The sequence below is a fragment of the Leptonotus elevatus genome, chromosome 9 (assembly GCF_054856555.1).
Source record: "Leptonotus elevatus isolate MCC_2025b chromosome 9, RoL_Lele_1.0, whole genome shotgun sequence".
NCBI lineage: Eukaryota > Metazoa > Chordata > Actinopteri > Syngnathiformes > Syngnathidae > Leptonotus > Leptonotus elevatus.
The window spans coordinates 7,239,422-7,262,905 of NC_141247.1; the positions used below are offsets into that span (position 1 = coordinate 7,239,422).

Below are 23,484 nucleotides of genomic sequence, written 5' to 3' on the forward strand. Positions count from 1 at the left end.
CGGAATTGCCCACCTCTGCTTATGAGCACACTGTATGGTGAGAAAAAAAAGCTTAATGACCATAAAATCCAAAATACTGCGGCAGTTTTGATATTTTCGGAAGTTGAAATTGACATGAGTTGCATGTGAATTTTGTGACAATTCATAGCATTTTTCTGTCATTAAGTGACATTTAGCGTTTACATATTTACAATTCCTGCTCATAATACATACATCAAGGGTATGTAAACTTCCAAGCACAACTGTAATGAGGAGAACAGAACCTAAAACACATCTATATCTCTCACCCCCAATACAGCCTTACCTTGCACTGGTGCCGTGGCTAAGAAGGTTGATGTTCCCATTGAGGTCATAGCTGTAGCGCCACTGAGGCCGCTCATTTACAGCGGCACTTTGCAGTTGGCTGTCCGCGTCATACTCGTATGTGTATCGCGTCACATTGCTGTCCACGCCCACCCTAATGTCACAGGTGGTTGTACGTCCTGCAGAGTCATACTGGATGGTCATCCAGTAGGCGATAGATTTGAGGATCTCGTATTGGACCTCCACTACTTGGCCATAGGAATTAAACACCTTGGTGTGCTTCATCAGATGCGTCGTGATCACCTAGGCAACATCAGATTGTTCAACAGGCATACACATAGTAGCCAGCAAAGTAAGTAGTACAGAGAATGGATGGATAAAATCCATTTGAGAGTCTATGCCAAAGCAACGTCCAAATGTGTGGACAGTTCAGCCCATCAGAAACCAAAAGGTTTATGGAAAAGGCAGCTGTTATCAAAGTAAAAGAGACTGTGTGTAGAATTTAGTGTCATCTCTGAGTGACCTAATAGAATGCAACGACGAAAAAAAAAAAAAAAGTAACATAACATTGTGTTTAACCTTAAAAGTGCTACTGTATAATGCAAAAAACAAAAACACCAAAAAAACAAAAAACAATCCTCCCCAAAACATACTAGTTTGTAAAAGGACATTGGTGAACAAAATTGGCAGTTGCACCCAAAAATATTTTGGAAAGTTCTCACTGTGTTCAGAAATAATAATTTAAAAAAAGTTTTCAGCAATCAAAACCACCAAGAAACCAAAATTAAAAAAAAAACTGAAGCAAATAAGGTGTGTACTGTATATGGCTTTAACGTAATTTACCTGGTTAAGGTCATAAAAGATGACGCTGAACTTGCCAAACTGTTCCACCCGGCCCGATACGTCAACATAGCGGTACAGGTCGATGGGCAGGGGGGTCTCGTTGATGACGGCCTGCATGCTGGTCACTCGAAAGTTATTATAACTGTAGTCGAACCTGGCGTTGACCAGTCCCTCTTCACTGAAGCGGAAGATCTGCCGGCTGGTCAGTGGACCTAAGCAGAGAAAATCACAAGCGCATACACAAAAGTTCCCTGGTTAGCCATCACCCACGCAGCTGAGCCTACCTAATCAATTCAATTGATGGAGAGAGTAGAAGATCATAAACGGCGACACGCTCAGCGCAATCCATTCATTTTTAACTACCCGCACACCTCTCTGGCATTTCCAGTGTTGACCTTTAATGCGGACAGATAATGAAGTCTAAAGACAATAGTCATGATGGCCCAATGTGCTCCTTAATGTCAGAACATCAATTTCAACATTGTTCGTCTAATCTCTTGCAAGTGACTACCACTTGTCCTCCAATGGGGGGAAAAAAGAAGCCTGTTAATGAAACGGCATTATAGCACCATTTGAAATGACTCCGATTGCACTTAAAATGACGAAGCGCCTGGCTTAACAGAGTGCACATCTATTTTTATTTTCTGTGGAATGTGGAATCTGCACCTCCACAAATGGGGAAATGGCAGGTTCGCCCCGAGTGAATAACAGGCTTTTCGACAACCCATGGGAACTCATATATGCTCCTTTCGTTTCTAAAACTGTCATCTTTCCACTCCTTTTTTTCTCATTTTCTCCTCTCGCATATACCCCCTTTTTCAGACTCAACTCTTTGCTGTCTCCTCTCAAGTTGACAATTACCGCTATCTCCCCTCTCTCCGAACATCCGTTTGTTCTGCTGAAATGAGATCAGTTAAAGGAAGGTGAAAGTCTTTTCACAGTCAGGGCAAAGTGATAGAACACACAAACACACGCACTGCCCTGCACATTGCTGACACCTGGTTTACCTAGTGACTGTTTATCACACGTTTTCATGTCAGGCACTGCAGCAAATGAATATTAAATAGAAAGTAACAGGAAGTGTTCTGCGGCAATCATCAACATCTACCGTATTTTCCACACTATAAGTCGCACTAGGCCAAAAATGCATAATTAGGTAGAAAACACATAAGTCGCACTGGAATATAAATAGCATTAAGTATATCGTCATCCTCTTAAAATTACTGCTTAAGTCATTTTTTTTGCACATTTTATTTTTATTTTTTGCCTAAATCATCTCATGATACTATTGGTTCCATTTTTTGTGTTTCCTGGAAAATCGGAAAATTGACTTAGGCAAATATTTTGCTGTCAAAAGATAGTATACTAAAGATAGTATACTATAGTTTAAGTCTAAAGTGCCCTCTTGTGGCATATGTTCCTCCTAGTATATTATTTTCATGTATAAGTTGCTGGAAAAAAAGTGTGACTTATAGACTGGAAAATACGGTACATGTTTAAGGCAAACCCCCCCCCCCCCAAAAAATAAAAATAAAAATAAAAAACAATCAAATTGATGTCCTATGATGAGATGGGAGATGTTCTGCCGAGAGCTGAAAACTACAGAAAATATAATCCATAAAATCAATTGTGAATCAGGAACGAAAGATTTTCCTACAGTGTTGAAATGGTAAGATAAAGAAGCAGCATGTGGACAGAAATTGAATATGTGGTGTCACAACCCACTCTGTCTTGTTACTTTTTTTTTTTTATCATACTTAACTCATTCACTGCCAGCCCAGTCAAAATGGATCTTTGACGTCTATAGTCGTCAATGGCAGTCAATGAGTTAAAAGAGAGGCGTAAGACTGAAATCTCCAACAACCAGCATGAGGACACCAGGATCGCAGATGTTGTTAAAATTGTAATCTTGTGACGTCACTTGTGTTAGCTTTGAATGTAAACAAACAAATTAAAGACATGATGACTGATGCGCCAATCAGAGAAGGAGTTGGGCGGGTCATGCCGAGGACTTTATTGCTAACACGTGAGGTGCCAATGCCATTTCAGTTGATTGACAGGTCATTCCGTCTCCTGCGCAATGATAGTAAATGTGAGCGAGGCGAAAATAAATAAACGTCTTTCCATTGAGTGACGGCATGCATCCAAACAACATACTGTACGTACTACGAAAACATCATTCACAGGTAAGTTTTAAAATCGTTTCCAAATAAATTGTTTTAAATCACTGGCAGCAATACGACTGACTGACTGACTGAGGATTTTGTCGCCATTGCAGTACACTCTTCGATTAGGCTAGGCTATCGTTATGAAATGTAATGTTATCCTAACGTTAGCAACTTAAGTTATCTAATTAGACCTAAACTAGCTGTATTAGGATAATGTAGGGAACGTGTGTAATTGTTTCAGTAATTGTATAATTAACCCAGTTTGCAAAGATTTTCAAGATAGACTGTAATGTTTGATGAATGAAACAACAAATGTTCAGTGTTGATGAAGCTTTCTCCGTCCCCCTTATTTTGAGGTCTAAATAACTTTAGCCAAGTTATTGTATAGCCTACTGTATATAGAGTAAATTAAAGTATTATAGTACAGCTAGTACATAACCCTAACTTACATTATGTAGTTAAATTTTATAGTAGATAACATATTATTCATGTTTGCCTCATAATAAATACACTTATCATTATAAACTGCTTCTAATTCATTCATAATAATTATATTATTTTATTATTATTATTAAATTACATCATTTTCTTACAAGTCACCGTTTTTAAAACAGGGCGTTTTTCTAGAAGCAAAAAAATAAATAAAAAATAAATAAATACCGGTACCAGTAAGTACAATTTTGAGTATAACCACTTCTCCAGGGACCACTTCACCACTGGCTGCAACAGTGCCAGTGGCCCAGAACTATGCAAAAAGAATAGGAATTTTAAAGGGAGAAGTAATGGACCTGTTATAAACAGGCACACAACAGCAAGCACTGACTCGCCACCAAAGTTTGTGATAGCCAAAACACTAAAAATGGTCCTAAACAGGCAAAGCGATGGAAAATGGGTTCACAAAAAGTATGAAATATGTTAGCTGAGCTGTAAACATTTTCCAACCCACAACTCACTCTTTGAACCACAATGTCAAGTGTCAACTTCTTGTTCTGATATGAACCTGAACTCAAAGACTAAAATGATTTAGAGGACACTTCATCAACTCTAAGACCATTAGTTTTCTTCCTATTTTAACTATTTACAGGTTGTCTAACTCAGGTTTATTATTATTATTAATAATAATAATATCATTATAATAATAATTATTATTATTATTGTTACGCATTGTTAATGCCATGGGTGTAAAGCAAGGGTTTTACTAAACAATAAAAAATAAAATAACAATGTAGTGAATGAAGAATTGTTTTTATTTTTTAAATAATCAAATACATTTACGTTGTGTAAAGCAGCAAAGTCTTTTTTTGTCTAGAAGCATTTTGACTGACAAACAAGTGGAAGCAAAGCACATTTCAGTTCATACTCTTTATACTCCCCAACTACTTTTTGAGGTTTATGACTGTACGAGGGTGGCCTGCCGCTGAAATCTGGGTTGAATTTCCAAAATTTGCACACACGCTCGACCATATTCACTTCATGATTCATTTGTGCTTTTTCCCTCCTGAACGTTTGATCCTACGTCACATTGCAGATGGTGTGATTGACACTCCGAAGATGACTGTACGTTGTAAATATTTCGAAGTGGGGCCAAGTGTTGCTTGAAGTGCACATGTACCTGTCTGCCGGTATCGTATCGAGCTTATGAAGCCGTTGTGGGTGAGATGGATGGTTTTGACACTGCCAGAGGCCTCATCATAAGTGAAGGTCACCAGGGTGGAATCATATGTCACCTCAGACAGACGCGCTGCTGGCGTATACCTTGAAAAAACAGAACATTGAAAACCATGAGTTATTTATAATGTATTATATACTAATCATGTGCAGCATACATGGACATGTCGTCTTCAATGAACTTTCTGGTAAGTATGCTCAAAATGTTTTACACCCCAGTGGTCCTTCATTTTATCCAACATGTGTATTTGCTTCTACACTCTAAAAAGGGATTGAATTGAATGAATCCAAGTGAATATATTAATTTAAATGGTCATTAAACTTCACTTTGGATTAATTTACCAACTGAAGCGTTTTTTTTAATTTTTTTTTTTTTTATAAATGGTCAACAATTCTCTTTTTAAACTTAAGTTGGTTCAACAATTCTCTTTTTAGAGTGTACAAATGTACAAATACCTTACAAAAACGGAGATGATTAAAAACAAGTCGCACCATTTTATTTATTTGTGTTTCAAAATAAGAGCAAATCAGGGTTGGGAAAGTCATGCCCTTTCAAATCTTTGCAAAAGTGATCATTTTATTAAAGTGTCCCTATCAAGCAAATGAGTGTTAGGAAAAAAAGTGTAAATGTCAGACCATTACTACAATCAGTCCTCCAGTTATCATTAAAATTAGATCAGTGGTGGAGGCTTCTGCTGCTGCTGATGACAATGATGATGATGATGATAAAGCGGCCCTTTAATCAGTTTCCCTATCAGTCCAATCACTATCATCTGTAGGGACATCTGACTTGGATACGGATGCAAATTGTAGATGATGTGACAGCTTATCACCTATTTGTATACTAAACTTCTGGCACATCAAAGCTCTTTTTGAAAATGGGAAATTACACCCAGCCCACCTTGGTATCACCAATGTTGTGTGTTCTCATATCTAAGATGTGTTTAAGTACCTGTAGATGACGCTGCGTCCCGTCCCCAAGTACTGTGTCCTGAGCAGCCTCCCATCCAGGGTGTAGTCCTGCAGGAAGGACGCCAGGCTGTCTGGAGGAGTGTACATATTCCGGTAGTAACCAATGGACAGCAGCGAGTGCAGGTTGTGTTTGGCCATGCTGGGCATGGTGACTGCTATCAATCGGTCTGTCTGATCGTATTCAAAGACGTATCTCCGCTGGCTGTGCAGAAGAAGCATGACCGACTGCAAGAACACAACAAGACAAATGTGCAGCATAGTGAGTCACTTTCTATTTGAACTGGCCTGCTTCTATATTAGCCTTTGGTTTTATTAGCAGTCCTAACCATTGTTCAGGAGATATATTGTACAAGTCTACACACCCCTGTTTAAATGCCTCCCCCCCTCAACAGTTAACTTTGACAGCACTAATATATATATATATATATATTAGGGGTGTCAGGCAATTAATCGTACTGACTTCAATGGCTAACTCACGATTAATCACACATTTTATATCTGTTCTAAATCTACAATAAAATACACAATAACATATTTTCCCCCCAAAGTTTTCATACTCGTGTTAACATAAAGGTGGGAAAAATGCAAACTAAAAGAACTATGGCTGCATCTTTTAGTCATTGATTCAGTAATTTCACAATAATTCATAAAATTGTGTTAAAATTAAAAAGATTACTGTACTGTAAAAAAAGAGTGATATCGATTTGTGTTGAGGTAATTTTTCTGCCACTAGATGGCATAATTACATTTGTAAGACGGTGACAGCTGAGTGCATTTTTCTTTTCATATTAAGAGCTATCTAATCTTTAACATGAAGTGACTTGAAGTAATTTTTAATATTGTAAAATACAACTTGACCTCAGTCTCCATTGCAAAATTTTAAAGTGCTGCGTTGCAACTGGAATTCCCCCAGTAAAGGTTAATCGTGTGTTAAAAATGAAATGAAATTAAGTAGCATTAAATTACCTCAGCTTAATGACATCGTAGAATTTAGTTTTTGGGAACATGGCAATATTTAAAATAGAACGTTTTTATACGTTTTGGGGAGCAAATTAGTTAAGTGTGATTTTTTTTAATATAGGATATATGGTCCGGCCTATGAAGAAAACAGTCAGGCGAATGCTGCCAAATGTAGTATAGTAGTTCTTCGGCACTACCAGAAATTTCTGCAGCTCCATCAGTGTTGCTGTTGGCCTCTTCACAGCCTCCTTCACCATTTTTTTCATCTTTTGATCAATTTTGGATGGACGTCTCGTTCTTGGTAATATGACTAGTGTGTTATATTTTCTCCACTTCATGCCTGTCTTCACTGTGTTCCTTGGAAATTATTTTGTACTCTTTTCCTGATTAACACTTTGAAACAATGATATTCCTCTGATGAAGTGGGAACTTAGTGTGAACCAGGGTTTGTCTTTTAGGACGTGACTACAAAAATGTCAGGAAACAGTCTACAGTCTACTAAAACATCAGAACTTTATTTGGGGTTAATCAGAGGCCTTGTTTAAAATGGTGGCAGGTTTCTGATGACTCACATTTAATATGAGTTTAATGTAATTGGTTCATTCTGAACACAGCCACAGATAAGGTTAGAACAGGGTGTGCACACCTATGCAATCACATTGTTTAGTTTTAATGCCCCTCACTGATTTTTTTTAAATAGAGTTGTACATTCATTTATTTTTATCACAAAGACACCTGGCAATTGGAAAAAGGGTGTGTAGACTTATTCTACCCATTGTCTTAATGGCTTATTCCTACAATAAAGTTAAAGCAAAACAAAACACATACAACTCTTGGTATTCTTCTCCATGTTTTACATAGTAGATAAATTTTATTGCAGCCATAAGTTTATACACACTGGTTGGTAACTAATGATCTATCTATATAAAAAAAACTGCCCTATTTAAGTCTTTGGTGAAATAATGGCATATGAATATTAAAATGTGATCTTATCAATTTAAAAAGGTAGTGTAATTTATATTAATTAAACTCTCATTTTTAAAGCAAAAACCTGGCACTGATTATATTTCAGGATGAATGCTCTTTCATTAAAATTGATTTTAAGGACGGAAATTAAACCTTAATTTGTCACACTTGTAAAGAAACATGCCGGTATTCACTGTGTCCTCATTGCCAATTAGTTTCATGTAGCACACACATTTCCAATTCTATTAACTGTAAACCTGATTTCACTCAACACTCTTATACGTCCAGTAAAACGGAACGTTCAAAGCCTTAACATTGTACTGGTATGCAATACAACAACAAAAAACAAGTTCTTACACACTTTTACTGTGACAACATTGTCTTGTGATGTACGCTCGAGTTAAATTCAACATAACAAAATGAAAGCTTACAAACATTGAAAGCACATTTTGAAACTCATCATCAAAGTTTTGTTTTCAGGTAACGGGAATATCTGAGAACATTGTGTTGTGCTTTTGAAAACGCGCACTCGTGTCTTACTCTGTCTATGTACGAGTAGCTCCATATCTTGCCGTTGACCCACGCTCGCGACACCACCTTGTCGTTCTCGTACTTCAGACGTTCAAACCAATCTCCACGATGGATGGATGACAGGAGTCCACCTCCGGAGTAGCTGACATTTACTTCCGTGTATTTGCTACTCGGGGACCAGACCACAGGCCGGCCGAGAATATCATACTGGATGTGGAGGGTGAACTTTCTGTGGTCATCGTAGATTTTCCCCACTCTCGTGCTCTGATCAAAATCTATGGACAGCAAGTTCCGGTTATGTGCCTGAAAAGAGAAATTGCATACGCTTGAGGCAAGAGATCCATGAGGATAATAGAATAGAATAAAATAAAATACAATGCAATTAAATAATCAGGCAACATTTGAACTTAACTGCTGTATAATCAAAAAGCAAAGGTCACGAGATACGGGGATATATAAATCTCGACTATAACTTTCATGACACGAGATTAATCAGTAAAATGACATTTACAGTAAACCGCGTGCAAATGAAGCAATTATTACGCCTGAAGTTTCATTTTCTCCAGAAACTATTATTATTACATTCATTATGTGACGACTGTTAAACTGAAGAAGAAAGGTGTCAGTGTGGGATTAGTGAACGTAACGGTTTGTGACCGTTTGTGACTCATTTGTTGAGTAGACATCGCAAGTGATAGCAATAATCACTCAGAAAGAAAACGTTTCATTTGCTCAAAATCCAGTTTGTCACGACTGAAAATAATGATCACGCGTGCCCTTCTCTGTTTGCACTAGCTTTTTTTTTTTTTTGTGCCACCTCTTGTTGTCATAGCAACCAAAGACATACCTGGCATTAGCCCTGCAGAGAGATGATGGGGCGAGCAGTGGCTCGTTGCAGGACATGGGACCCGCCCACCTGGGATCCGCCCACCTGGGATCCGCCCACCCCACATCCCTTAAATTGTGTTGTCAAATTATTATTTTTTTTAGTCAGATTAATCACATTTTATAATTTTGATTAATCATGATTAAGCACTTAATTAAAAAGGCTTTTTATCATTTTTTTGCCCAACAAATTTGAAGATCACCTGTTATGTTAATTATTTCTACATTTTATGTTATGAGGGCGTCTTCAACATTTTTTGATCCACCGCACGCTCTCATCCCCCTCTTTTTCTACTTAATTACTTGCATAATTTAAAATAAAATAAAAAGACCCCAGTAGTTTGAAATGAGCAACTATTCTAAATGTCATACGCAAACATTTATTAAATGCTTTACTTTAATGCATGTAGTTATGTTTATTGCTCAAACACATTCTGTGCTACCTTTAACGTAACCATCTGCTCTCAAACTAAGGGATCATCTGCTGTCAAAATTAATAGTGTGATTAATCTGCGCTAATACATGATTAATGCGATCATTTTTCGTGATTAATCAATGAGTTAATGCTTTAACTTTGACAGCACTATTACATGATACAGTCTATAATGATGTCTCATTTCACATTTACACCAATTGTGTAAATACTTTCGAGTCCCCTAAAATGATGGCAGCACAAAATGGCTGTAATTCCTAACCGGTAAAAGCCCTGTCTTTGTAACACTTCTTCAATGAAAGCTAAAAGTACTTCAATAATGTTAAACGTTTAAGCCTTTTTCACACTGCATTTAGCAGGGTGCAGCACGTAGCTATGTGGAAAGAAGACTTCTGCAAGGCATCTCGAATTGGCAGAATCTGGCACAGTTATTAGTGTTATTTTGGCGGACTTATTGAAATGAGCACAATCAGGGCTTTATTTTGCAACAATAAAATATACAAAATACAGTAATAAATAATCTTGTCGCTGCCATCGCGCAAATCTTCCACACTGTGCAAGTGCAGTGTAAAAAGGTCTTTATCATAAATACTTTTTATTGGTTTATAGAGGTAAAACAACATACAATTACAAATACTTCTGTGCCTATTTGTATGTATGTCTTGTGAACTTTTTTTTTGCGGTGATCTAGCAGTTTACCCTCAGTCTGCGTTCATAAGTGGTGTAGTTAGTCTTGCTCTGCTCCTTCCTCTGCCTCCATTCAATGAGGCTGGGGGCATGGTCACCGGGCAGGCTGATGTTACAGCGGCTGGCGGTTGGGCTGACTCCGCCCCCAACACCTCCGGGGAGGAAGGGCTCTGTGCTCAGGGACAGCTCCATCCCGCTGGCCAGCGACACAAAGAAGGAGCCGTCGGCGTTGACTTTGTATGAACTCTGTGCATGGTCTAGGTGTTGATTTATGGATGTGACACACACGCACACACACACACACGCACACGCACACGCACACACACACACACACACACACATTGCAGGAAGTCGCACACAGACCCCCAAACCACGCATGCACGTAATGGAAATGTGCAGCAACAAGTGAGAAAAAGTTCACAAATTTCAATAAACAACCTTGATAAAAAAAAAAAATTGTTAAAGCTACTGTCAGTATAATGAGTATAGAAAGTGCTAAAAAAAAAATTGTGCCGCAAAAGAAAGCAAAAGCAAAAGAGTGATACAAATCACAAACTATGGTCAATGTGTGATTGATGGCTTGACACATTTGAAGTTTCTCACAAAGCAATCTTATCCATGTACTCTGTTAAGAGCTGATGTTGAGTTTGAGATCTCATTGCGCAAATGCCTTCATGCATGTATAAGAACCGATTTCTATCATTATGATGAGTGCTGGGGAGCAATTAAAGGGATGACATGGGAAGAAAGTGACTACATGATCTACCGCTCTCATTTTCTCCCATTTTTACTTATTAATTTTTTACCCTGGAATCATAAAAACATTCCACTAGTATCTACGCTATATGAAACAAATATATAAATGTGTGTTTTTCTTTAACCCAAAATATGTTCTCTTAATATGTCAATCTCAATAATACATTTACCAATACATGTATAAAAGATCCCAACTAGGGGTGTTAAAAAAAATTTGATTCAGCGATATATTGCGATATTACAGCGCACAATTATTGTATCGTTTAAACATCAGTTTTGATGGAAATTTTCAATAAAACGTCTTATAAGGGTTAGGGTTCACACCTTAAGCATGGAAGAATGCTATATTAATGGAACATTAAGCCTTAATATTTTATTTCAATGCTGTTCAAACAGATTGCAACCTATTTGTTTAATACAGAGGACCACAGTTATAAGCCTGAAGTTTCAGATTAATAAATACAATTTCATACAAATCTTACAGTGTACATGTACAGGTTTACTGATTATTTTCTAAAATTGAGTAAAAAAAAGAAGCAATTCTTATGGATTCGGGATTAATCGGGATTAATGGGTATCAAATCTAATTATGACCTATGAATCGTGAAACAGATCGAATCGTTAGGTACTAGGTAGTACACACTCCTAATTTAAGGACAGCACAAAAGTGCTGTACAAGAAATAAACATTAAGTGCAAAAGTTTTGAAGAATTTCATTTTGTACCCCTGCATAAATCAACTAATTCAACATTTTAATATTAATATAAATTAATTATGTTTGTCCTGCATATCATATCACTTAAAACTACAGTCGACCCATATTTGCAGTTTGGCACCTGTAGATTTACATTTTCTATTTTAACAATTAATTTATTTGGTGATTTCCCCAATTTCTCCCTGTTTTTCATGGAAAAAGTACAATTCAATGTTTTGCAGCATTTTAATTTTTTTTTTTGGGTTTGCTAAAAAAAAACATGACTTTAAATTGTTTTAACTTATTTTTCTTCATTTATTGTTTAGTATGAATGACCATACTCTTTTATTGTTTCAGGATTCCCTCATGACTCTTCAAAGTCCACCAGGTGAACGCTTCTGCAAATGTTATAATGAAACAAACATTTCTCAGGACTGTTTTAAGTTTCCTCTTAAACAATGTCAACACTGTCCTACAAAAAAACAGCAACACTTTCTCAAGATTGTGTACACAAACTTTGTGGAACCTGCATAAAAATAATAATACTTTGTGAGAACAATTTCTTAATCTTTTCTTTTTTTGTGTATTTTGGGTCACTTTAGAGAAAATCATCAAATTGTATGGTGAAAGAATGACATAAAGAGCATTTTTATTGCTGTCAAAATCGGACCCAAACAGTTTGTAAGAGTGAAAGAGCTCCTCTTAAACGGCACATTCATAGAGAATGATAAATCATCTTTGAGTATTGCGGCACCCAACACAGTCAGCCCGAAAAAGTGAGCAAAAACAGAGGTCATATCATCTAACCCCGAAACAAATAAAGCCGCTTTCTTACCATTTGCCAGTCATAAATGTTTAAACATCATTTATAGCTTCACAGCCTCTCTTTCTTACAGAGCTATGAATGTTTGGCCGAGCCCCCGATGACTCATAAACGCCTTTGCAGCATATTGGGGGAGAAGAAGACGGGGGCAGATGCACGAGGACGATTTTATGATCTTTCATATGTCAGCCATATACAGTTAAGTCAATGGGAACATTACATCTGGACCACCATATTTGCTTTCATGTCAGCTACTCGCTTTTCTTACATTTCAGCAATATTTGAAGATCATTCTAGCAAGCCCGTGGGCACAAAACGCAATGACGCTATACCTCGTTTGAATGTGTAGATGGTGTCACTGGCAGACACGTTCGTGCTGGTCACAAAGTTCTCTCGGTTGGATGCTTCAACCTCAACCCTCGACCAGCGCTCCAGGTTGCCTTGGAAACCGCGCACATCACCCGTCGGGAGGGTGATGTTGGTCACGCGGCCTTCGTTGTTGTACCTGCAAAATTAAACACAGAGGCGATGATGGACAACCGTGCACACACAGATATGACTCTGCCGGTTGGACAAATGAAGCACACACGTGCAGACGCACAATAGCACCCCTCTTACACACATACGTGTGACAGCTTTGATTTATGCAGGCAATTATCCAGCTGTGACATTGTAAATAATTCAGACTGATGTGTGTGCGTACTTTATCGCTTAAACTGAACATATGCACAATCAAAGCATTGGAAAGAGAAATCTTCCAGGTCAACTGCCGCCAGGCTTGTAAAGTAACAATAGGAAAAGTTGGAAAGCATGTTTTCTTGCTTTTTCTATTTGCATTATTATTATTTATTGTTAGAAAAAGTGCGTGCCCTACACTTGTTCTTTTCAACAAAGCAGGTCCAATAAAAAAAAAAAAAAAAACGTAACATGTTTGAATCAGAATCGCTCCTCATAGTTATAGATCGTAAACAAACTGTGAAAAGTAGTCTGCCAGCGCTGATATTTTCCACCAATAAATACTGCAACTAAAACTCTGTAATTGCCAATGCACAGCGCCCTCAATAAGGTAATTTTGAGTTCAATCTCTGTGAGGCCACGCACAGTGGTGGGTCTACAGTTGATTATTGAAATCAGACGCAACAGTCAGGGGGTGATTAGTCTGGCTTCAGAACTCACAGCCTTCAATGTCAAAATAGTTCTATGCCGATGTTAGCACACTGCATAAATATGCAGCTAGGAAAAAAGAAAATACAAATAAAGATCTGACAGTGGCAGTTTGAATAACATTTGATATATTTATGGAAGCCAAACTTCAAGTGCAATATGATGCTGCACCTTCCCAAAGGACTTGACTTACTGCAGCCTCTGACAGGTGGAAGAGTGCTAAAGTTGACGATTGAATAAGTTGCTCTATTCACATAAATGACACACTTAGAATCTTCAACTACTGTACACTGACTTACAACTTACTTTCAATACTTAAAGAATAACATTTGCTGATAAACTGTATAAACTAGTGTCTACATGTCCTTGTCATTATTTTTACATTTTAGTACATGTTTGTTGAAAGCTTGAATTTGGGGCAAAAAAACATGTGTTTGGTGCCATCTTAAGGTTAAACACTGAGATAAACACAATTTGGCTGTTTGTCCTCTCATTACACAAGATGATACGTACTACGTCACGTGTTCCGCATGGCGTCGTCGCCCCCGCCAAACACCGACACCTTCTCGTACATGCCTCTTTAAACGGCTTCTTAGTGAGTTGCTGCTGTCAATCACAGCCAGACCACGCCCAACCCTCTTCCCATTCGCAACCCAACAGTCCTCCAGGCAACACCCCTTTTTTTTTTACAAATTTTAGTGAGGGGTGGAGCAAGAGTCTGTTGAGTAATCCTTTAAAGGATCTTTGTGCAGTTTGTCACTTTTTTACTCGCGATGGCCACCTCTGGCCCAAAGCGTAACTGCAGCATCTGTGTCAGGCTCGTTCATGGTGCGCGTGCGAGTACGTGCACGATCTTAAAGCGACAGCCACAGTTGACTTGAATGAGGTCAGAAAAACTCCGCCCCTCCCCAAAGAAACTGTGGAGTGAGCAGGGTCCGCACACTCTACTATAAAGGGAAGATAAAAGCTGATAGGTGCAGTCAGAGTAAAACAGTCAGGGCTCTTCGTACTCATCTGGGCATTGGTGAAGCATGCGTGATTTAGAAAAAGCTTTAACATTACCTTTTCAAATGGCACAATGCATCTTTAAGTACAAAAAACGTCCGCTACTTCAAGACACAAGTAATATTCTACTGCAGGGTGACTTAAACTTGTTGGGACGTTTAAATAAACAAAGAATACAATGATTTGCAAATTATTTTCAACCTCTATCTACAAAGACGGATACACTTAATTGTTTTTACCAGAAAAGGAACCCTTACAACGTGAATAGAACAACAAATATTATGAATTTCATTCTAATATTGTCAGACTATGATCAGCACATGCTTGCAAATGTCCACAAAAATTTCGGTAAGAATCCATCATAGTTTTCATACATATGCCACCAGAATGCACAACACTGTATAGCAGACATGTTGACTGCGTTTGCCAGTCACTTCCGCAGTAAGTGTTTGTTTGTTTTTTCTTGAAGGAAGAATATGAAACCTGAGTTGGTGAGTGCCATCTTAATGACAGCAATACTTGGCAATGCCATACAGCATTATTATGGAACAATAGCCCAGGAAACTGTGATTTATTTATTTATTTATTTTTAAGAGCTCAGTATTGTTCATTCGGTAATGTCATCATCATTGCTCTTTTTATATATATATATATATATATATATATATATATATATATATATATATATATATATATAATTTTATTTTTTTTGTATGTGGGTGAGTATGTGTATGTGCGTGCGTGCGTGGAAACTGTGATTTTGTATTGCGTGAACTCATCCAAAATGACCAATATGGCAGCATACAGGCTATGTCTAAAATAGTGCTGACAAAATGTAATGAAACATGGTTAAATAACATTGACGGATTGGCGGATAGGCGCCTGTTGAGTTGTATGTGGTCCTAAAAAAAAGAAAAAAAGAAAAGGGCAATGACAGAAATGCGGTGAATATAACATTGATGGACTGACGATTACAGTTTGGTTAAGGTTGAAATATTGCCGTATTAACAGCGATAGACTGGTGTCCCGATCCTGAAATTTCATTGAAGCGATCACCTCTACAAAATAATTCCCAACAGATGATGCGGACATTCAATCCAATATATCACCATAAAGCACGATCAGTAACATTTCTATGGCTGCACAGCACACACATTCAGTCAAATGGTTAATAAAAAAATAAAAAATAAAAAAATGAAGTGAGAGGACAATGGGCCTCATTCACTCATAAATGTGTCAGTAATCAATGATCAATATTTGCTACCTTTGTTTGCAGAATATCCACAAATTCGAAGATATCATTGAATCGCACATGAATGCGTCATTAGTGAATGATGTCTAATGATTGCAGAACTTACTCATACACAGTGGTCCAACTGTTCTCATCGCTCTTGGTTGCTAGGAGACCGGTGTTCCCGTGGTAAATGATATGGGCGACGTCGTGACCTTGTGCGGAAACCTTCCTCAGTGTTCCACTGTTACTAAGAGACAACCGGTACACCTGTCCACCAGGTAGTGCCAGCCAGAGTGGCACACCGTGAGCATCTCTCTTCACCTGGAGTCCATGAGCATCACGACCTGTCACTGTCGACAGCAGGCCGTCTCTTCCATAAGAGAAGTTGTACAGGTAGTGGCCGGTGATCAGGTGCTTAGTGTATAGGTGGGAGCCATTCTGTTGAAGAAAAAGAGCCACATGTTTTGATCACAATAACATTTCCATCTACTATTGTGCATAAATTAGCTACCACCCTTTTTCAAGTAGCAACTTTAAAGGGGAAGTCAACCTTAAACATTTCTTGACAATAATACGTTATATGTGACCTCACTAGTCTAAACTTGACATTCTGATTAATATTACATTTGTGGAATATGAGTTAAGCAGCAAAATCCACCCGTTTTTCTCCATCTCATGGGCGGTCATTTTGCCACTTGCTGTCGATTTAAGATGACATCAAAGTTGGTCAGGGCTCAGGCAACGGCCAATCACAGCTCACCTATATATATATATATATATATATATATATATATATATATATATATATATATATATATATATATATATATAACCAATTCAGGATGTATATATATATATATATATGGGACCACATGCATGAGAATGAGCTAATCACACTAATTTACAATCCATTCTATCAGGGTTGCATCATAAAAAAATAAAAAATAAAAAAAATATATATATATATATATATATATGCATATAGATAACTTCTAACAATTGTAGCTTACACAGTAGCTTGACTGAGAATAGTTGATTATATTTCTCATAGAGTTTCTTCTGGAGCTCTGTGTGTACACATTTTAACAGCTCAATAAAAATGAATGCAGTGAATAATTAAAATCCATTTAATGTTTTACAGTATGTAAGCGTTAAACATGTTATTGTAACTAAATTACAGTTGAGTTATCTTTATTATATCTCCTGGTCAATGGGAAAAGTACTGTCATCAATTGCATTTAACTACTCATTTATTTCATACATTTTATTTACCTCATAAATATAGCACTCAGGAGGCTAAAATCCAAGTCCTTTAATGCAGCTGTATAACTACATACAATAAATGTCTAAAATGTTTCCTGATAAAGAAGCTCTTGCTATTGCTTTTGCCTGAGAATCGGTCAGGGTTGCTAAGCAACAGAGCAGAGCTCTCTGACACGGGTTTGACAGCAGCAATGGGTGGCGCAAACAGGAAATCAACAATTGAACAATACTGACTCACCACATTATCACACTGTGCTTGCAGTCTGCTGGGTTCTCAGAATAATTAATGTCTGTGGTGACAATCACGATCACTTCCTCACTATGACCTTTGAACCCAAAGAGACTGGCTGAACAAAGGCACCGACCATTTTTTACATTTCCAATTTTAATGCAGTTACCACTAGAACAAGCTCTCTTCCTTGTAACGACCTTTAACCCTGGAGAGACCAGCACTATAATATGAATCTTCCCAGGCCACATTCCATTTGGCAAATGTGCATTTTTATGTCTTATGTTTTGTTGTTGTTGTTGTTTTAAGACTGATTTTTAACAAACTTAGACCTTAATAGTGTATTCAAACCTGAGATTACGGAGCCTTTTCAGTCAGTCCTTGTATGGACTATCTACAAATCTGCAGATCACCTAAATTTGACACAAATTTGACTTACAATTGGAAAGAGATATTGAATGTATAGTCTTAGTCTTGTAATATATTCACATTATTTCAAACATCTGTGCTATTTAAAACATTTGGAATGAAACACTGTTTGTGATCAATAACATTAACATGATGTTAAGAGTCAGTTTGGCCCCAGGGGAAAATAAAAAACACAATTTGAAAAGGATTTTACTATACATGTAAAATCAAACATAATCCTCATTAGAACATCAGGAAAGTACATTTGAACATTTTAACAGAGATTGCTCTATGCAATTCCAAGTGTGTCTTATGTGTAAATATTTTTTTCTGGTTTAGTTTGCCTGTCATCAAAGCGTATGACCGGAACATGTTTACAAGCCACAGAGGCTTACCAAGAGCAAGGTCAAGCAACATGTTAACTATCAGTGGTTCTACTACAGTTTTTATGGTTGTTAGGTAAGAAGCGCAAAGCTCTTTGAATATTTTAAAATTGTATATTATAGCAGTGCTTCTCAATTATTTTTTTGTTACGCCATCTCCTCCCTTCACCCCCCCATCCCCAACTCTCCGCCAATAAGTATAAATACTATAATTTGTCTACGAAAATGTTTTTAGTACTCCTCTTCAGAGGAAGTAATACTCCTTGCACACTCTCTGACAAAAACAGCACCACTGCCACCTACTGTAGTGAATGTGCAATTACACTTTATTCTAGTATGAAAAAAAAAAAAACACAGACAAAATATTGGCATTAGCGATTCTGTTAAATACAACTAAAAAAGCTTAGGGTCAAAATGACCCCTAGCAACACTCATGTGTACAACATGAACCCCATTTATACAATAGGAGGGTTAAGCGCCATAAAATAAGTTACGCAATAGTAAATATATTAGTGATAGGAAAATGAAGCTTCATGAAGTTTCATGAAGCACTCTTCTAGATGGTGCAATTAAAGGCTAGTGCAATGGAAAGTGATTTGATTTCCACTGCTTCTTCATACCAAGAGGAGTCAAAAAATCCCACAATTAGGGACCATGTACCTGGCTGAAGAGATAGAGCTCCTGGTCGAGTGGCGAGCTGATCTCCACCAGTCCAGCTGGGCCAGGCTGAGGCTGGTTGGGGCTGACAGCTCGGATCCGAATGTTCCCCAGATCAGCGATATACAGTGTCCCATTTGGACCCACGGCCAGAGAAGAGGGAGCTTTGAGACGAGCATCACGAGCGTAGCCGCTGTCACCTTATAATTGACACAAAATTGTGAGTTAGCACCACCGTGCCATGACGCCACACCGAGTTAAAAAACATCCTGATAAACACAAATTCTTCTTTCGAGAAGTAAATATGAATCCGAGTTACATTTCATGGTGCGCGCAAAACAGGACTTGGACTCCAGTTGCTACTCAATGGTCTGGATCAGATCAGCATGATACTGACTCAATACATTCACATGTTGTGGTAGCACAGCAGTAGAAGCACTTGGTGAAGCCTTTTAAATGTAGCCAGCGGGAAGCACAGAGTTCTGGCGGGTCAGTGCAGCCACTGGGATGCTGGTTTACCTTTCAACAGCATACAGTACATATACAGCTTTCTTGTCGGAATTTTGTGGATGCATACTGACGTTCAGAGACAGAGACTGCGTGAGTGTTTGCGGTGAGGACATGGAAACGGAAAGCCTCTGAAGAGCGTAATCATCAGTTAACAGCAAGACATGATTGAAAATATGCAAAGCAAAGCTCAAGAAAAAAGGAACCGTTACAGCCAATTGGCTTGTGTGGCAAGGGAGAGACTTCCCTTTGCTTTGAAATAGGAAGGGGGGGAAAATGACAGCTTTTTATGAGCTGAATTAAATGATAAAATCACATCCTCTGACACTTACAATGGAAAGCATGGCCTAACTGACAAAAAAAACATCTGCTTATTTGTTTGGTCCCTTTCTCAACCTTTTATTAGATTTCCGTTGCCCTGCAATGATGTGCCAACCGGTTTAAAACCTTCATCTGTTATAGCGGAAGAGCTTTTCATTCGCCAGCTATAAAATGATTGGATTGGAAAGGCGTTTTCTCGTGCGGGTTTCAACTGAGTTTCAGGTGAAGGTCTTTGCAAAGGAGAGACAGTCAAGTGAATACAAATACAAGTGATGCACATATGTACACTTGTGCACCCAAGACATGTTCACACAACCTTAAATCTTCCATTTCAATCACTTTCACACATTCAAGTCATTGTCATTGGTTGATGCTCAACTTGCACTTGAATTAATTCATTTAGCCCTATACAGTCCGAACCATGAAATATATGAGAGAAAATTCGGATTCTTCGTAAATAGAGTATTTTTTTAAATTATTATTGTTTATTATTTTTAAATGAACTTTCACATATGACTTTTGATTTGTACATTTATAACTGTCAAAAATATAATACTAAACAAACCTTTTAGTATTTCCCAAAAACAAAAATAACATTTCCCACCATTAATAAGTATCGTATAACTGCTATCATGCACTATTGGGATCCACCAAAGTAACTAAAAACAGATTTTTTTTTAAACTAACTTTGTGGGTCACAATTTTTTCTTTTGAATAGTGATACACCTCAAAACTGTTTCTGTTCTTGTCCAGGCAAAGATGTACTTTGCATTTCTTACAGTAGACATAAGCAAAGTGGCATGTGCAGAACTTCTCTGTCGTGTTTGTCATTTTGACAAATTATCAACTATGTATGAACAAAGATCAATTATGCAATTTAAACATTTTATTAGTTTGGTTTAAAAATCAAGCTTTGATTGCATGGCAAATGCAAAAATTTACCAAAAAATAACAGTTGACTGATTTAGCGTAAAATGACTTAATACACTTACTGTACTTTTAACACGGTTTTACTCAAACATTTAGAGTACTTTCACACTATATCCACCCATTAAATTATTATACTGTTGTCTAAGTAACATTTTCAACTTTTTCTTACCTTAATCACTATATTTGACAAAGAAAATTTACTAAATCAGGTGTCGCTCGTTTCTCAATTGTGGCGATCTTGCAAGGTCGCTGGAAAAGCCATCAGCTGGGTAATTACTGCCCTCTAATGGATTATCCGTGCAATGCATGTGTCAGATCATATACGTCAGGGTTTTTATGCAAAAAAAATATTATACTCATGAAATAGAGGGCTCAAAATGTTTTGTAGTTAATATGATATATTTGGTGTTATAGGGTTAGAAAGTCTAAACCTAGACAAACAAAAAAGATATAAAAAGGAATGAAAGTTTCAATTACTTGATGGCTTCAATTACCAAGCATTATCTACTTCTAAACCAGGCCAAGAGCGAATTTCAAGTGCGATGCATGTTGTTCTTAGCACTGGAATCCTATTAGGCATGATCTAATATGCTCACCTTATAAAAGCGACATTCACACAACATAAGCATGTGGCTGTGTTTGGAGGTGTTTTTGTGCACACGTGCAAAACGCCAGATAACCTACCGGCGAAGCAGTCACAGTTGGGGTCTATCTTGCAGTCACAGTCCGTAGGAGCGCCAGAGATAACCGATATCTCCCCATTGGTTGACACCTGTGTTGTGTTCAAAAATCCATGTCACACAAGGCAACAACGCTGATGATAATGTTTATAATCTTGCTCGATAATGCTGAGTTTTTGGAACAAATGGCTCGAGGCATACATGTAAATCACACAAACCATTAAACATTTGTAATGCTCAACAGCACCCTGTTCAAGAACAGTAAAAATACAAGCATAATAACTTATTTTCCTAAAAATCAACATCATTCCAGTTAACTGTATATAATATATCCTGACAACATTAGAGTGCTTTTTGTTGTTGTTGTTGTACTGATATATTAGCGCAGTATACGCTTCATTTGCATAGGCCTATATTGCAAACAGGGCTGTATTTATCTGACAGTACAAATCCAATACACTGATCCAAATTAAACAGGCGCATTCACTACTACGCGCATTTGGTGCTCGATTTAGACTTTGCACTAAAAAGAGTTTCAGCAGGTGTCATATTCAAAGAGACACCGCTGATTTCAAATGTCTTGTGACTTGACTCTGATCAAGGCTTCAAAACTCTGCCCTCTACATGGAACAAGAGCTCGCAATTGATGCTTGTCACGGTTTGCTCGCTGTCTGTTCTGTGAGTGCGCTGAGAAGAAACATCCTGTGATCGTGCAGAGTCTGTGTGGGAGACAAACGAAGTGGTTTGAGGAAGCTGCGTAAATGGCTTCCACCAGCAGGGGGTATTAGCGGTTGCATGTCGCATACAATTCCTTCTGGCATCACCAGACTGTCAAATGAAAGAAATAACAGACTCCATGTGCTCTGTGATTGGCTGGTGATCAGTCCAGGGTGTAACCTGCCTCCTGTCAAAACATTTGCTGCAACCCTAATGAGGACAAGTGGCATAGAAAATGGGTGTATATATTTTTGTTGTCACCTGTGATGATGTAGAACTGTGTTTTTAATATTTTTTCAGCTCCCATGTAGGTAATAAAGATAAACTTGTTGATGATTTTTGTTTCATTACTCATATTGGCTCTAATGAGAGGACCCTGATGAATTGGTCAATGAGTATATAGGCCTATTAGATCACTTGATCAAATTTGTATTGCTGTTTCACTCAGGAGGTCCCATTTCCCATGGTTTATTTCATATTATATGCATTTATTTGAGAAAAGCCACAATGGCATCACTTCATTCTATATTGCCCATTAAGAATCAAGCAGACTTGACTGTTAGACTTATTATCAGAAGAGGCAAGTGTATTGATAGACTCAATCACTTCATACAGTAGATTGTAAACAAACATTTCTGACAGTGGTTAAAAATGCCAATAAACATTCAATAAATGTTCACTATTTATATTTCTATTATTTTCAATGAGGGAAAACATTCGCATTGGACTGAAAAGATCGATTTAAGGAATCGGTAAAGTAACGTTGACTTTTTCAAGGTTACTGTGGCAACGCCGCTCACAAATTTCCGAATCCGATTCCACCGAATGATGTCACTCTGTCAAAACTGGCCCGAACTCTGGAATTTTGGAGGTCCTGAGTATGGGCGGGGCCAATGCATTTGAAGTATGTTCGAGCTTAAACATATAATTACAATTAGATGGGCAAATATAAAGTAGTTTATTCAACATTTGACAGTAATATTTGGGAATTTGTAATACAAACTCAGTTTGTTTGAGTATAAACTATTGATTGGACTTCAGAGCACAATTACAAGTAAGAAATATGAAAAAGTTCATCAGTATGAACGACTAATGTCAACAAAGCCTTCCATTTACCTGAGATGTTTTTGGAATCAGGAAGGGAAATATACCTTTGACGCTTATGCTGGCTTACTGCATGCTCCACCATGCCGCTACTATTATATTTTATTGTACATCAAATTTGCAGGAAACACTTGCTCACTTGGTACTATGATATAGTACTAGGAGTGCTTGTAAGCCATTACAAATGAAATGT

The 23,484-nt window shown here is 37.6% G+C and overlaps 1 protein-coding gene across 3 annotated transcripts in view; it reads right to left on the reverse strand.

Moving 5' to 3' along the window:
* The window catches only part of tenm1 (teneurin transmembrane protein 1), a 242,043-nt gene that overhangs the window by 8,582 nt on the left and 209,977 nt on the right, over window positions 1-23,484 (reverse strand). For all 3 annotated transcript variants that reach the window (XM_086085243.1, XM_086085242.1, XM_086085241.1), the window contains 10 exons: window positions 21,475-21,562; window positions 19,036-19,232; window positions 16,217-16,530; window positions 13,022-13,194; window positions 10,429-10,673; window positions 8,421-8,714; window positions 5,935-6,179; window positions 4,927-5,069; window positions 1,147-1,358; window positions 305-606 (listed from right to left, as the gene is read on the reverse strand). In XM_086085243.1, coding sequence (XP_085941369.1) covers window positions 305-606; window positions 1,147-1,358; window positions 4,927-5,069; window positions 5,935-6,179; window positions 8,421-8,714; window positions 10,429-10,673; window positions 13,022-13,194; window positions 16,217-16,530; window positions 19,036-19,232; window positions 21,475-21,562 — 2,213 coding nt within the window. The remainder of the gene's footprint in view (window positions 1-304; window positions 607-1,146; window positions 1,359-4,926; window positions 5,070-5,934; window positions 6,180-8,420; window positions 8,715-10,428; window positions 10,674-13,021; window positions 13,195-16,216; window positions 16,531-19,035; window positions 19,233-21,474; window positions 21,563-23,484) is intronic.